This window comes from Echeneis naucrates, chromosome 7 (genome assembly GCF_900963305.1).
Source record: "Echeneis naucrates chromosome 7, fEcheNa1.1, whole genome shotgun sequence".
NCBI classification, from domain to species: Eukaryota; Metazoa; Chordata; class Actinopteri; order Carangiformes; family Echeneidae; genus Echeneis; species Echeneis naucrates.
The window spans coordinates 10325800-10338081 of NC_042517.1; the positions used below are offsets into that span (position 1 = coordinate 10325800).

Below are 12282 nucleotides of genomic sequence, written 5' to 3' on the forward strand. Positions count from 1 at the left end.
TGTTTCAGCCACTTTTTTGTTACTTAAAGTTATAGTTTGTGTTATTTGCGGTGGGCTTGTTTCAGTTACTTTTTTTCTGGAGAAGCAGTGGGGAGTACTGGCATGGAAATTGAGTTATATGCTGTTTTACAATTAAAAAATGTATTTCAGGCATTTAAAAGCATATCAGTTTGGACTGTAATTTAAATAGCTTTAATGCCTTATCTTGCTGTATGGCATGCTGCTATAAATGCTGAACTATTGTATTCATACACACAAATGTGTGTCTGTCTGACTCCAACAGCAGATCTGAGGACTAATATAGTTGTGAATAGTAAGCAAACAGCCAAAACATTTTCAGGCCCACTCACAGCAGTAAATAATTTCTGTCCCTTCTCTTCTGGCTGTTTCTAACGCCCACACACTGACTCTATCTACCCCACCAACCCCTGTCAGACAGCTCAAACTATTATTGTAAAACAGACCTCCAACAAGTAAAAATTTTCATCTGTTTAAAAGCCACGATTGAAAACAACTGTCGTGTAACAAAGTTTATCTGCAGTATTTAACTGCATTTAACCATTCTCAGCTTCTGCTTAGCGGAAATGACGTCATTGGCAGGTATGATTGAAATCCATGATTGGAGATCAGTTTTCCAGGTTTGGCATGTCTTCAAACATCTGGGATAATGTAAGTACACAATATAAAAACATGTAGAAGATGGGTCTAATTCTTCGACATTTCAATGAGGGCAATGTTTACCTTCTAACTTTAATTAAATGGTTTGTCTTCCTACGGGAAAAATAAGTCTCGAAGCTGATTTACTTTAGCAGTAAAAAGACAAACACTCTAACCTCAACACCACATTTGGTGAACTGGCACTTTACACTTTACAAACAAATGGTTTGACTGATGAAAAATAACTATTATCTTGTGCGTACAAGATAATTATCTCGAGGGAAGAAAATATTAATTTGTGTACACAGATATCTTGTTCGAGGAAGTTATCACCTTGTGCGCACACGATAATAATCTGGTGGGAGCAGGTTAGCAGCAGGCCTGTGCTTTGAAAAGCGGGTAAGCTGCGTTTATGGCTTTTAATAGTTCGTTGATTTCTCAGGTATGTTTGAAACATGGCGGCGTTCATTGCTGTATTTGAATAGCCTTTTTTTGGTGGCTGAAGATTACTGAGCCCCTTAAATCCCCAAAGTGTTTTTTTTTTATCTTGTGTGCACAAGATAAAAAAATACCTTTGGGGACTTTAGGGGGTCCGGACCATTAAGTGTTTTGAATGTGTAAATTCGGTCTGAATTTTAAAGAACATCGTCCGAACCAGAAATTCATTTTCAGCTCGCTCGCTCGACTTGCACCAAGATATTGTCAGTGAAAAACTGTTGTGTATGCTATTTTACGTTTTCGTCCACGCTAAATTGATATCTACATGTGATGTGTTGAAATAATTCCGCCTCGGAGTTTGCCACACAGAGGTTAACTGGGGGAAAGGTTAGCTTAGGACGCCGATATGTTTTCGCAGCGAGCGTATGGCCGCCGTTCATCAGGGCAGGCGGGGGCTGCGCCTTTAAAATTTCCCATGATCCCCCGCGGCGTGAACAGTACTCATCAAAGATCCGTCTTCTATCAAACATCAGATCCGATTCATGTGGCTTTGGCCAACTTCCGCACAGTTCCCATTTCGTTTAATCATTTGTTTAATCAAATCGATCTAACACCGGAACGTTGCTCGGAGACCGTGACGGTGACCGGCTGCCGTCTGTCGGGCTTTTAATGCTCCCCCCCGCCCTGCTGTCATCCGGGCATTCAGAAGGCTTGCTCTCTGGGCTACATGCAGAGAACCCGGTTTCTCCTCGTGCTCCAGGGGAAAGTCCCCGGACCGCCGGCAGAAAGTGCCCTGGATCGATCCAGAGCCGGCCGCCGCTTCACCCGCGACGAGCCGAGACGTTCGTCCGAACCGAGCTCGGTGTTCGTCGGCCGGCGTTGTCAGCTGTCAGAGAAATGCAAGTGAGCAGTTACTGACGCTCGAACTGAACGGGGCTCATTCTCAGAATGCACTTTTTTATGTGGAAGAGAAAGAAATTTCTCTTTATGTGCATCACATAACTGATAAATAAGTAAAAGGAAAACAGAAGCAGTATACAAAAGCAAGTCCACTTTTAATCGTTTTTGCTCACATCGATCCACGTCGCTGACCTTTCTGAATGTACAGTGCAAATAGAAATAACTAAAATAAAATAATACTCTTAATGGGATCTCTGACGTGAGCGGTTCGCCCTCTGGTGGTTAGAAATGTACCGTGCACCCAAAATCAAGTTCATCCATTTCACATACAGTCTACAACAAATATTCCCACACTGACAGCAATAATTGATTAAACTTGCATATTCTACTGACAGAAACAAATAGCAGCAAAACATCAGCATGTAAGGAAGTAATGTGTGAAAAGTGTAAGATGATACCAGTGTCTCCGTTATTATTCTGCACTGAACTGGGCCTGCTGCTTTTACTGTGCAGTGTAATTTTATCTGCATGATGGAGGCAGAACAAAGACACCTGTTTTTCCTTGTTGAGGCCAATAGAGGGAGTGCCAGCCTCACAGCATCCTTCCCTAACACACAGATTGCACACAAACAAACACTGTATGGCCTTGGATTAGGCAGTACACAAAAAGATTATAGCGTCACGTGGCGGCTCCTGCAATCGCTGCCTGTTAGTAACCTACTTCCCCCTTTGATGTAGCCCATCATTCTTTGGAGTGCACGTAGGCTCACGTAGCAGATGCATCACAAAGGTTCAGCTCCTCCCTGCTGTATCCTGGAGAGGCGGCAGGGAGGGAGAGGCGGCAAAGGGGTCAGAGCCAGATGAAGTCTGAGTGACGAACGTAGTGTGTGCAAATGAAGAGGAGAGCTTGTGCATGTGTGTGAGGTTGGACGAATCAGGGAGGGTTTGAGAGAGAGAGCGTGAAGAGGGGAGGGGGTGACTGTGTGTGTGTGTGTGTGTGTGTTCCGTGTGTGCATGAGTGAGAGAGAGAGATAGGAGGAAGGGGACATAAAGCGAGGAAGGAAGAAGGGGACAAGAGGAAAAAGACAAGACAAGGGAACACAGACTGAGACGAAGATGGCTGAACCGGAGCTGAAATCACGGAGCAGGGAGAGCGTTGCTAAGGTGCCGAGCCAGGAGAAGATGGGGGGTAAGTACAGTGCGTGCTAACGCGTCTGTAGATACCACATGGTGCAGTGCTGCATTAGTCCACCACACATTCTGATGCAACAATTACTGATGCAAGATTACATCCAGGTTGATGAAGTTGTAGATTTACCTCGTGTTGTTTTTCCATGTGCAAGTGTGATGTTGACAGTTGACTCAGATGACAGGTAAGGAGAATGACATGTTTTTAGAAAGACACATCCTCTGTGCCTCACCCCTTCCTGGGCCTGGAAACACCTTTTTCCTGTTGCGGCCTGTGTTTATAGCTTGATGGAGAAGGGTTAAATCAGGCAAACTGATTTTACAAGTACGTCTGCGGGGACCGGTTCTCAAAGAGATTTACTTAAATTCAGGGTGTGCGTCACCTGAAAGCTTTGCTGATGGAGGCATGGACTAACATGACATAAATGTCTCAACATAGAAAATTTCACGGAAAACTTTCTCAAGTTGGCAAAACTGAACGAGTCACATGTGAAACTTTCTTGTCTCATCTTCTGGTCTGCTGTCCTCTCTCCTCCAGCAGCTGAAGCTGACCCAGACCAAGGTGGTCTGATTGTGGAGCAGCCAGCATCCCCATCCTCGCCCATGGTTTCTGCCCCCACAGCCTCGAGCCCCGCTGATGGCTCACCTGCCAAAGGGGAGAAGATAGAGCTGAAACGCAGCATCACCCTCTTCAATGGTGTGGGAATGATCATAGGCACCATCATTGGCTCTGGCATTTTTGTCACGCCAACAGGTGTGATCAAAGAGACTGGCTCAGCCGGGCTGTCCCTGATCATCTGGCTTGCTTGTGGAGTGATATCTACTCTGGGTGCTCTGTGCTACGCTGAGCTGGGAACAACCATTGCTAAGTCAGGGGGAGACTACACTTACATCCTGGAGGTGTATGGCGAGCTAGCAGCCTTTCTGAAGCTGTGGGTGGAGATGCTCATCATTCGACCATCGTCGCAGTATGTGGTGTCACTGGTGTTTGCAACCTATCTTCTGAAACCTCTTTACCCAAATTGTGCGGTTCCTGACAGTGCTGCCAAGCTCATTGCCTGCCTGTGTCTAAGTGAGTGGCTGGATGGTTTATACAAAGAGAAACGACAGAAACACACTCTCTTCCTCTACATGCAGTGTTCTTCATTCCAGCTGATTCCCTAATACTATTGTGTTTTGCATCTCCCACTTCCTGTAGCATCACTGACGTTTGTAAACTGCATCAGTGTAAGAGCAGCCACCAAGGTCCAGGACATATTCACGGCCTCCAAGTTGCTGGCCCTGGTCATCATCATCCTCTTCGGCTTTATACAGATTTTCACAGGTGAGTCCCACTTACTGATGGACAGAGACACACAGGCACAAAATATGACAGATTTTTCTTTTATGGATCATTGTAAAACTGGGCAATTAAGTATTCTGTGGCTTCAGGCCTATGAAAGACAAAAACGTCTCAACTCACCTTCATTTTAAATGATTAATCAACAGCTGGGTTTCATGAGCTGCTATCATCTTGTCAACCTCTTCATCCCTGGGAAATTATAATAACTTCATAGCAAGGTGATCTCAGCTAAATGAAGTTATCAGTAAAACTCGTGATATAATAATCCACGTGCTATAATTGCAAACAAACAGAAGTAGATGTCCTGAAAAATATAAAAAAATGGAAATTGATTAAGTACACTTTTTCCTGTACAATTTTTGAGTTTCACAATGTGTCATCATTGTGTGACAATATCCAACATTCACAATGAAAGCAGTTTTTTTTCTCGTCTCTAATGTTAAACAAATCTAAATTATCATCAAATTATTGACCAACCAACACTAATGAGCCCAACCAAGCAGACTGCCCTCCTTTCAATTTGTTTGCTCAGTTGCTGAGTCTGAACACAAGGCGTGTCTGTCTGCAGCCATGTAATTGAATCTGAGTGCATGTGCAGCCATGTGCACGTGTGTCTCGGTGGATGTTTTGAGGACAGTTGGTTTCATTACACATTTGTGCAGTATGTATATCACAGAACGCAATAGAAAAGATACTGTGAAAATAGTAGAAAATGAAATGATAAAATCTCTTCCATAGTGGGGGAAGACCGCTGCTGCTGTTGTTCACAAGTGAAATGTTAACTATATCTGGAGTAACAAGAAATATGGTGTTAAGAGTTTTCTACTCTTATCTGCTCCTTTCATGCAATTCAAAATAAAAGAGCGCGGGGCGGGAAGAAAGAGTGTGCTTCATGCTACATCTGCTGCACGACCCCCCCCCCCGCCATCCCCCTCCTTTGGCAAAGCCGTGCCCACTACCATTGTGCTGTACATTGCATTACCATGGAAACTAGGCGGTGAAGCTTTGCTGGCTATCTTTCAGAGGACCGAGTGAGAAAACAATGTGCATAACAGGCCTCATGGAAAGGAAAGTCATTACCATCTGAAAGCAACAGGTAGAGGAGGGAGTCACGCAGAAGCAAAACTCCAGGCTGCTCTAACTGGTTTGAGACGCTGCTCTGAAGAAATGAGTTGGGTGAGGTTTAGTTATGAAAATATCCAGTTTTTCTTCTAACGCTGAAATGGGGACTGGGAAGAAACTATTCATGATCAGAAGTTGTCACTTCTGGTTGCTGGTTGAAAATGTCAAGCCTGTCAAGGGGCAGGAAGCTACACATTGACCTCAACACAAAAAAATCAACCACTGAGCAGAGCCCCAAATGAGAATGTCTCATTTTCCTAATTTGTCCTCACTCTCTTATTTTTCTTTGCTCATGCAGGTGATGTGCCGTACCTGCAACCAGACATGGCTTTTGAAGGCAGCAAATTTGGGGTTGACAACATCGTCTTGGCTTTGTACAGCGGCCTCTTTGCTTTTGGAGGCTGGTGAGGCATTTCTGACCTATTTTAATGTAATTATAGAGCAGAAATAGAAATGGTTTGTTTGTTACTTTTGCCTTCTCCAATCCGTTTATTTCTTATCCTTTTTAGGAATTACCTGAATTACGTAACTGAAGAGATGATCAATCCAGAGAGGTGACTTAAATGTGATGAAGGTTGTTTTGACGTTTGTACAGACTCCCCTGTAAATATTTTATATATATATTTTGAGCTTGTTTACTCTCAGTTGATTGCATGGAAATATAATAATAGAAGACTGGGACAAAACAACAGGAATACCATTGATTATAATGCTAATAATTTCAATAATTCCACAAAATGGCATAAATTGGATTGCATTGCATGATGGGATGTTCCATTTGTTTTGTCATCGTATAAAAGGCAATGCCTTTATAGAGGTGCATGTGATGCTTACGCTTTCAAACATCATATCATTATTTGCACAACTGATCACTGTTTTCAACTAACCATACGAAAATATTTTAAATTGAATGGTCACATCTGCAATGGAATTGCATGAAGACAAAATTTTGCCACTGCTGTCATGAATAAAAAGTATTACAGACAGAGCAACACGTTCCCTAAAATGACCTCCGACCTTTTCACCTGTAGGAACCTGCCCTTGTCCATCATCATATCGATGCCCATAGTTACTGTGGTGTATGTTCTGACCAACCTGGCCTACTTCACCACCATCTCTCCTCAAGTTATGATCGATTCTGAGGCTGTTGCCGTGGTGAGCATCAGAATTCAGTTTTTTAGTTATGGGATTTGGTTGTTTTGTTGTACGCATGTACATACAATAAAAAAGCTGCCTCAATATATGTCACCATATGTGCTTTTATGCAGAGTTTTGGGGAGTATCATCTTGGTGTGATGTCCTGGCTGATTCCTGTCTTTGTGGGATTGTCTTGCTTTGGGGCTGTCAACGGATCCCTCTTCACCTCAGCACGGTGTGTGTGCACATATGAGAATAACTGATAACCTTTTGCTACTTTCATAGGACTAATTTTGGGGGTATACATGTTGAAACTGGATCGTGATGTTTTGAGAAAAGGATATTCAAGTTCAGGAGTGAGTGTTCATAGTTGTTGGGATGTCAGGCTTAATATGATAGGTGGGAAAGGAGCGTTGTTCCAAAATGTGAGGCTGTTATTGGTTGGATATTTTATCTAGGTCAACTATTTGATAACAAGATAACCATGAAAGAGCTTTCTCTCATCTAGGTTGTTCTATGCTGGAGCTCGAGAGGGCCAACTCCCTGCTGCTCTGGGATTGGTTCACACAGATCTTTTCACACCAGTGCCATCCCTCATATTCACAGTAAGATTCCTGCTGTTTGCAGTCATCTGACTGTCACCCTTTTGTTTTATAAATCATGACCATTGCAACTTTCACCTAAGGAACTCTGGTGTTATCCAATTAGGATTTTGTACCAAATAATGACGTACATCACATGTGACCTTTGTTAATGTTTTCTGCAACCAAAGATTTGCAACAGCACCAGCAGGTTTCTGTCACTTGAATACGTTATTTGCTAAAAAATGTTCTGATCGTGTTATTTTTGTCAGACATCATAGCTTTTGTACCTGGGAACACAAAGATTTATACACATACATGCATGCAACGTGTTGCATTGAGGCCTCTGAAAATAGTTATTCCCCTCTAAATAGTATATGTAGCACATATTACACTGAATGCATCCAAACAGTATCTGTTTGAAGTATTTGAGGTGTGTCTTTGTGTGTAACATACTACTAATATTATCATGTATTCCTTTTTTTTCACATCAGTGTTTGCTGTCCATGATGTACACCATCTCCCAGGACATCTTCTCTGTCATCAATCTCTTCAGCTTCTTCACCTGGCTGTGTGTCGGTATGGCCATTGCTGGCATGGTCTGGCTGCGTTTTGCCAAGCCTGACCTCAGAAGGCCTATAAAGGTAAATTAACCGTGGAAAATGCTTGTTGCACCTGAGAGCGATCTGTGAAAAGTCAATTTTAAAGAAGTGGAGACATGATTCAAGACCTTGGCTCTGACTGAACCTCAGCCAGTTTCTCTGTCTGGCTTGAACATAAACACGTCTCCTGGTTTCATAGAGCTTTCAGGTTGTTTTTATGGAATAACAATTGTATCGCTGCTCTTGTTATTAGCTGGAAATGGAACCATGCTGTGATGTCAGGATGGGAGTGGTGCTTGCACGCATACATGGCTCTTTGTTTCTGGCTCATCTTGGGACTATTACATAAATTGTGTCTTTCATCTCTCCTGAAAGACTCTCCCGAGTGCTCCATTTATTTTATAAGAAACAAATGAAGCTTTCCGCTTAATGTGATACCCATTTGTGAAACAATTTATTATCTAAATTTTGCTTCTGGTAGAACAACAAAGCATTTCTCTTCATTAACTTAAGTAATTTAAGTACTGCAAGATTCTCAGAATGTGTTTATTTAAACTGATTGAAATCTAATGAAACATCATAAAAACAGAGAAAGCAATATAATCACATCATAGCAGTAATCATAATGATGTTGGGTTTTGCTTCAGGATTTAAAGGATGTAACTGGTGTTGAAAAATGTACGATATATACTGCTGAGTAATTTGGGAATTCATCCCTGTGGAAATACATTTAGGGACACATCACACACATAATTTAGTTATTCATTGTATTTCATTTTATTCATCTGGCTCAGTAATCACTGATGGTATCAAACAAATGTAGTGTACTTAAGAGCACTATTAGGTAAATAGCTTGAGTAAAGTATTTGTTACTTTCTAGCACTGGTTTTAAAAATAACCTGTTAAGTTTAGCCCCAATTACTTCCCTGTCAGGTAGAATCAACATAAAAATGAATTACTGTATGTTTTTGTCTTTTTAAATATAATTCAATGTATGGCATATACAGCAATAGATTTCATTTTATGAGTGGTGATATAATGATAGGCAGCTATGAAATATGAATTGACAAGCGAAAATATGCAATGATCTCTTTTTCTATTCTGAAAGAAGCACATTTATCTCTTGTGTTTTCTCTCTGCAGGTGTATCTCTTCATCCCGATTATTTTTGTTTTGGGCTGTGTCTTCATGATCGTTGTGTCCTTCTGGGCAGCTCCATTTGAGTGCCTGGTAGGCAGCAGCATTATTCTCACAGGCATCCCAGCGTACCTACTGGGCTACAAGTGGAAGAAACCCCATGTGGTCAAGAAGATGCTGGGTGAGTGTGACATTTATGTTTTCCCATAGTCTTTGTCTGTTTGTTCAGGAGAGGCAGGGGACGCATTGATTACAGCTTGTTATGTGAAAATATCTGCTCAGGTGTCAGGGTTGGCACGTATACATTTTTTTTTTTTAATAAAGTCTGTGTGAAGTTGTCAAACCAAGCTGTTGATCTGCTGTTTAATTAGACCTGACAGCATCTTGATCTGCAGCCACCTAGCTGAAGAAAACAAGCATGACTAATGTGGTGAGTTGTTTTTCCTCAGAAATCTTCACCATGTTCTGTCAGAAGATCTTCATGTCTGTTCCTGAGGATAGGGGGCAACATGAGGCGGCCGAGTAAAGGCTGGACAAGCCGAACAGCACGAAGGACTCAGTCAATATTTTTGTTTGAAAATGTTTACATTCATTTAATCTGGCCACAGCTTTTTTTTTTTTTTTTTTTTAAACCTTCATCAATTCAAGCAGGTGACTGAAACTAATTCGAATATGCTGTACAGGAGCAGCTTGGCAATCTTGTAAAGGGAGGGTTTGTGTATGAATGCTCTTGTGTTTGAAAAATCTGAATCTTTGTCAAGATTTCAAAATTCGACATTTCATGCTGCTTTCGCTCCAAATCAGTTTTCATCTCCTTTAATGCCTGAACGTGCTTTATGTTGAATGCTAGTCCATTAATGGGGAGTCATGCTCTCCTCTCAATGTGAGGCTCAAAATTCATTTTAGGTTGAAAACGCAGCAGCAGAATATATTTTAGTGACCTAAAACAGCAAGTTTAATGTTTGACTGAAGTGCAAAATGAGTAAAAACATTTTAAACTTTCTTTAATACTGCTAAACACTAACAACTAAAACCACACATAGTTTTTGATAGGTTGCAGTTTAATAAAATATGGATGCTACTAATGAATGCATTAGTTTCAGTTAAAAGAAGTGTAAAAATGGATAGGAAGTGTAGAGAGAAAGGTCGGCGTTGGACGAAGAAGAGACTAACTCGCACATCACTGATTGAATTAAACACATAAGCTACTAATATTCATCTTAACCCAAATTAATTTCTATATTTGTATCTTTTGTATTCATGAATACACACAGCACAATCTTAAAGCACAGAGTCAAATGTGTGATGTGTTGCTGTGAAGCAGGTCTGTTTCCTTCATCGTTGTATTGTCCGTGCTCCATGCGTGATGATGATTACCGAGAGGACAGTGAATACCAGCACCTGTTTGCGGGGCATTATTATAAGAACCAGATCTGTGTAGATGTCATTCTAGTGGCTGTATTTAGGAAACTCCATTGTAGTGTTAGTGTTTTGTATGTATTATCTGTGCCGGCTGTGTCAGTGCTGATACTAGTCTACTTTTTTTATTGTCATTTTAAGACCAAAATGAATGTTGCGATTTTTTTTTATAGAAACTGTAAACATAACAGCCCCACTTTTAAAATAAGTACAATAAGTCCCCAAAGTTATTGCAAGCACTTTCCCAATTCAATCAAGTTCTCAGAGTAAAAACAAAGGAAGGTGGAATTTATGTTGGGTGTAAAAGGTTTCCGGATTTTGCACAGAACAAAGCCAGAGTCCCTTTAAACATCAGCCACGAATGGGAAACACTGGTAGAAAACTGCACTGAACATCTTTGTTCTCTTAGTAGCAATTTCCATCCTCACAGCGAGCCATGAAATGTGGTCTAGTCTGTAAAATTTCAGAGACAGCCATCAAGCATCATCTGGTGATGAAAATTGGACCAAGGCATCATAGCAAATTGGACAAAAATCAAAGGTTAAAAACACCACAGTGGAAATGAATTTGCAAAGACTGAGGCATCAAGATGTTGTTAATGTTGATTAAAACAGATTAAAAAAAGAAATTGATATAAAAGTTGATGCACAGATTTATTACAGATTTCGTAAAATAATCCAAAGTGAATTATCTTAAAAAATCACTCCCAGGTTATGATTTTTTTTTTTTTATTATTTTTTTTTTTAAAGCTTCACTCAGAATTGGAGCACACCAAACAGCAGCACAATGCTGAAGGGACAAAAAAACTGTATCAAAATCTGATTCAATTAAAACAGAGAGCACACATATCATAAAGCACACAGTACATCTCTGACCATGTCTGAAAATATATTGTCTGCGTCATCATATACATTATGTTATTCACAACATAATCTGTGAATACAAGGATTACTATATGTATGAATTAATACCTTTAATGGTATATGCCTAATGAAATGTTATGGAGAAAACTAAACTCCAATAGCATATTTTTAATCTTTCAGTTATTGAAACTGTTGTACGTCCGTGACCATGGCGGGTACATGTAATAAAAATATTTTTGTTCAAATCTCTGCTTGCATTTTCTAAATGGGGAGGGTAATGTTATGCTCCTCAGAGAGCACAAAAACTGACTACAGTGGCCTAATATCAGCATCCGTTAACAAAAGGCCAGCTGCAGACTCTCTGGAGATATACAGCAAGCAATCCCAAAGCACATGTCAGCTCTTATCCAAATGAGAATGTTTCACAAGCACAATTTTCTCAAAATGTCATCCAATGGTTTATCGTTTTAAACCATCAAGTGTCCTGGCCGTGATCTGTATGAAATAGTCTCTCTCTTCTTGTCTGTCTTGTCTTGTTTGTTGGGCTGTCAGACAATGATGCTGCTGAAGCCTGTGCTGTCAGGAGGGCTCATTTCCGCCTGAAGAGGAAATGACAGGGTTGGATGGCTGCTGATTGAACCAGTATCAGTGCTCATAGACACAATATTAGTGATTGGAGATTGGGTGGACGAGAAGCCAATATTGCACAAGTGACGTAGGAGATATTTTTGATACCTTTTAGAAAAGGGAGGGATCTGAATGAGGCCTTGAATGGTTCATTTAATTGGTATAATAACAAAGGTTCTGAGGTGTGTACAGCTTATATTAAAGCAGGTCTGCAGGTCTTTAGTCATTGTCATAGACGGTACACATAGAAAAGCAGCTTTGGAAGGCATT

General features: G+C 40.8%; 1 protein-coding gene across 1 annotated transcript; it reads left to right on the plus strand.

Annotated features, from left to right (window-relative positions):
* Positions 1-3041: 3041 nt before the first annotated feature.
* LOC115045976 (large neutral amino acids transporter small subunit 1-like) lies at positions 3042-9671 on the plus strand. The gene is made up of 11 exons (XM_029506010.1): positions 3042-3184; positions 3722-4255; positions 4382-4507; positions 5946-6051; positions 6157-6201; positions 6679-6802; positions 6916-7019; positions 7293-7389; positions 7860-8009; positions 9110-9284; positions 9553-9671. The coding sequence occupies exons 1-11, from the start codon at positions 3112-3114 to the stop codon at positions 9627-9629; spliced, it is 1611 nt and encodes a 536-aa protein (XP_029361870.1). The 5' UTR covers positions 3042-3111; the 3' UTR covers positions 9630-9671.
* Positions 9672-12282: the final 2611 nt, after the last annotated feature.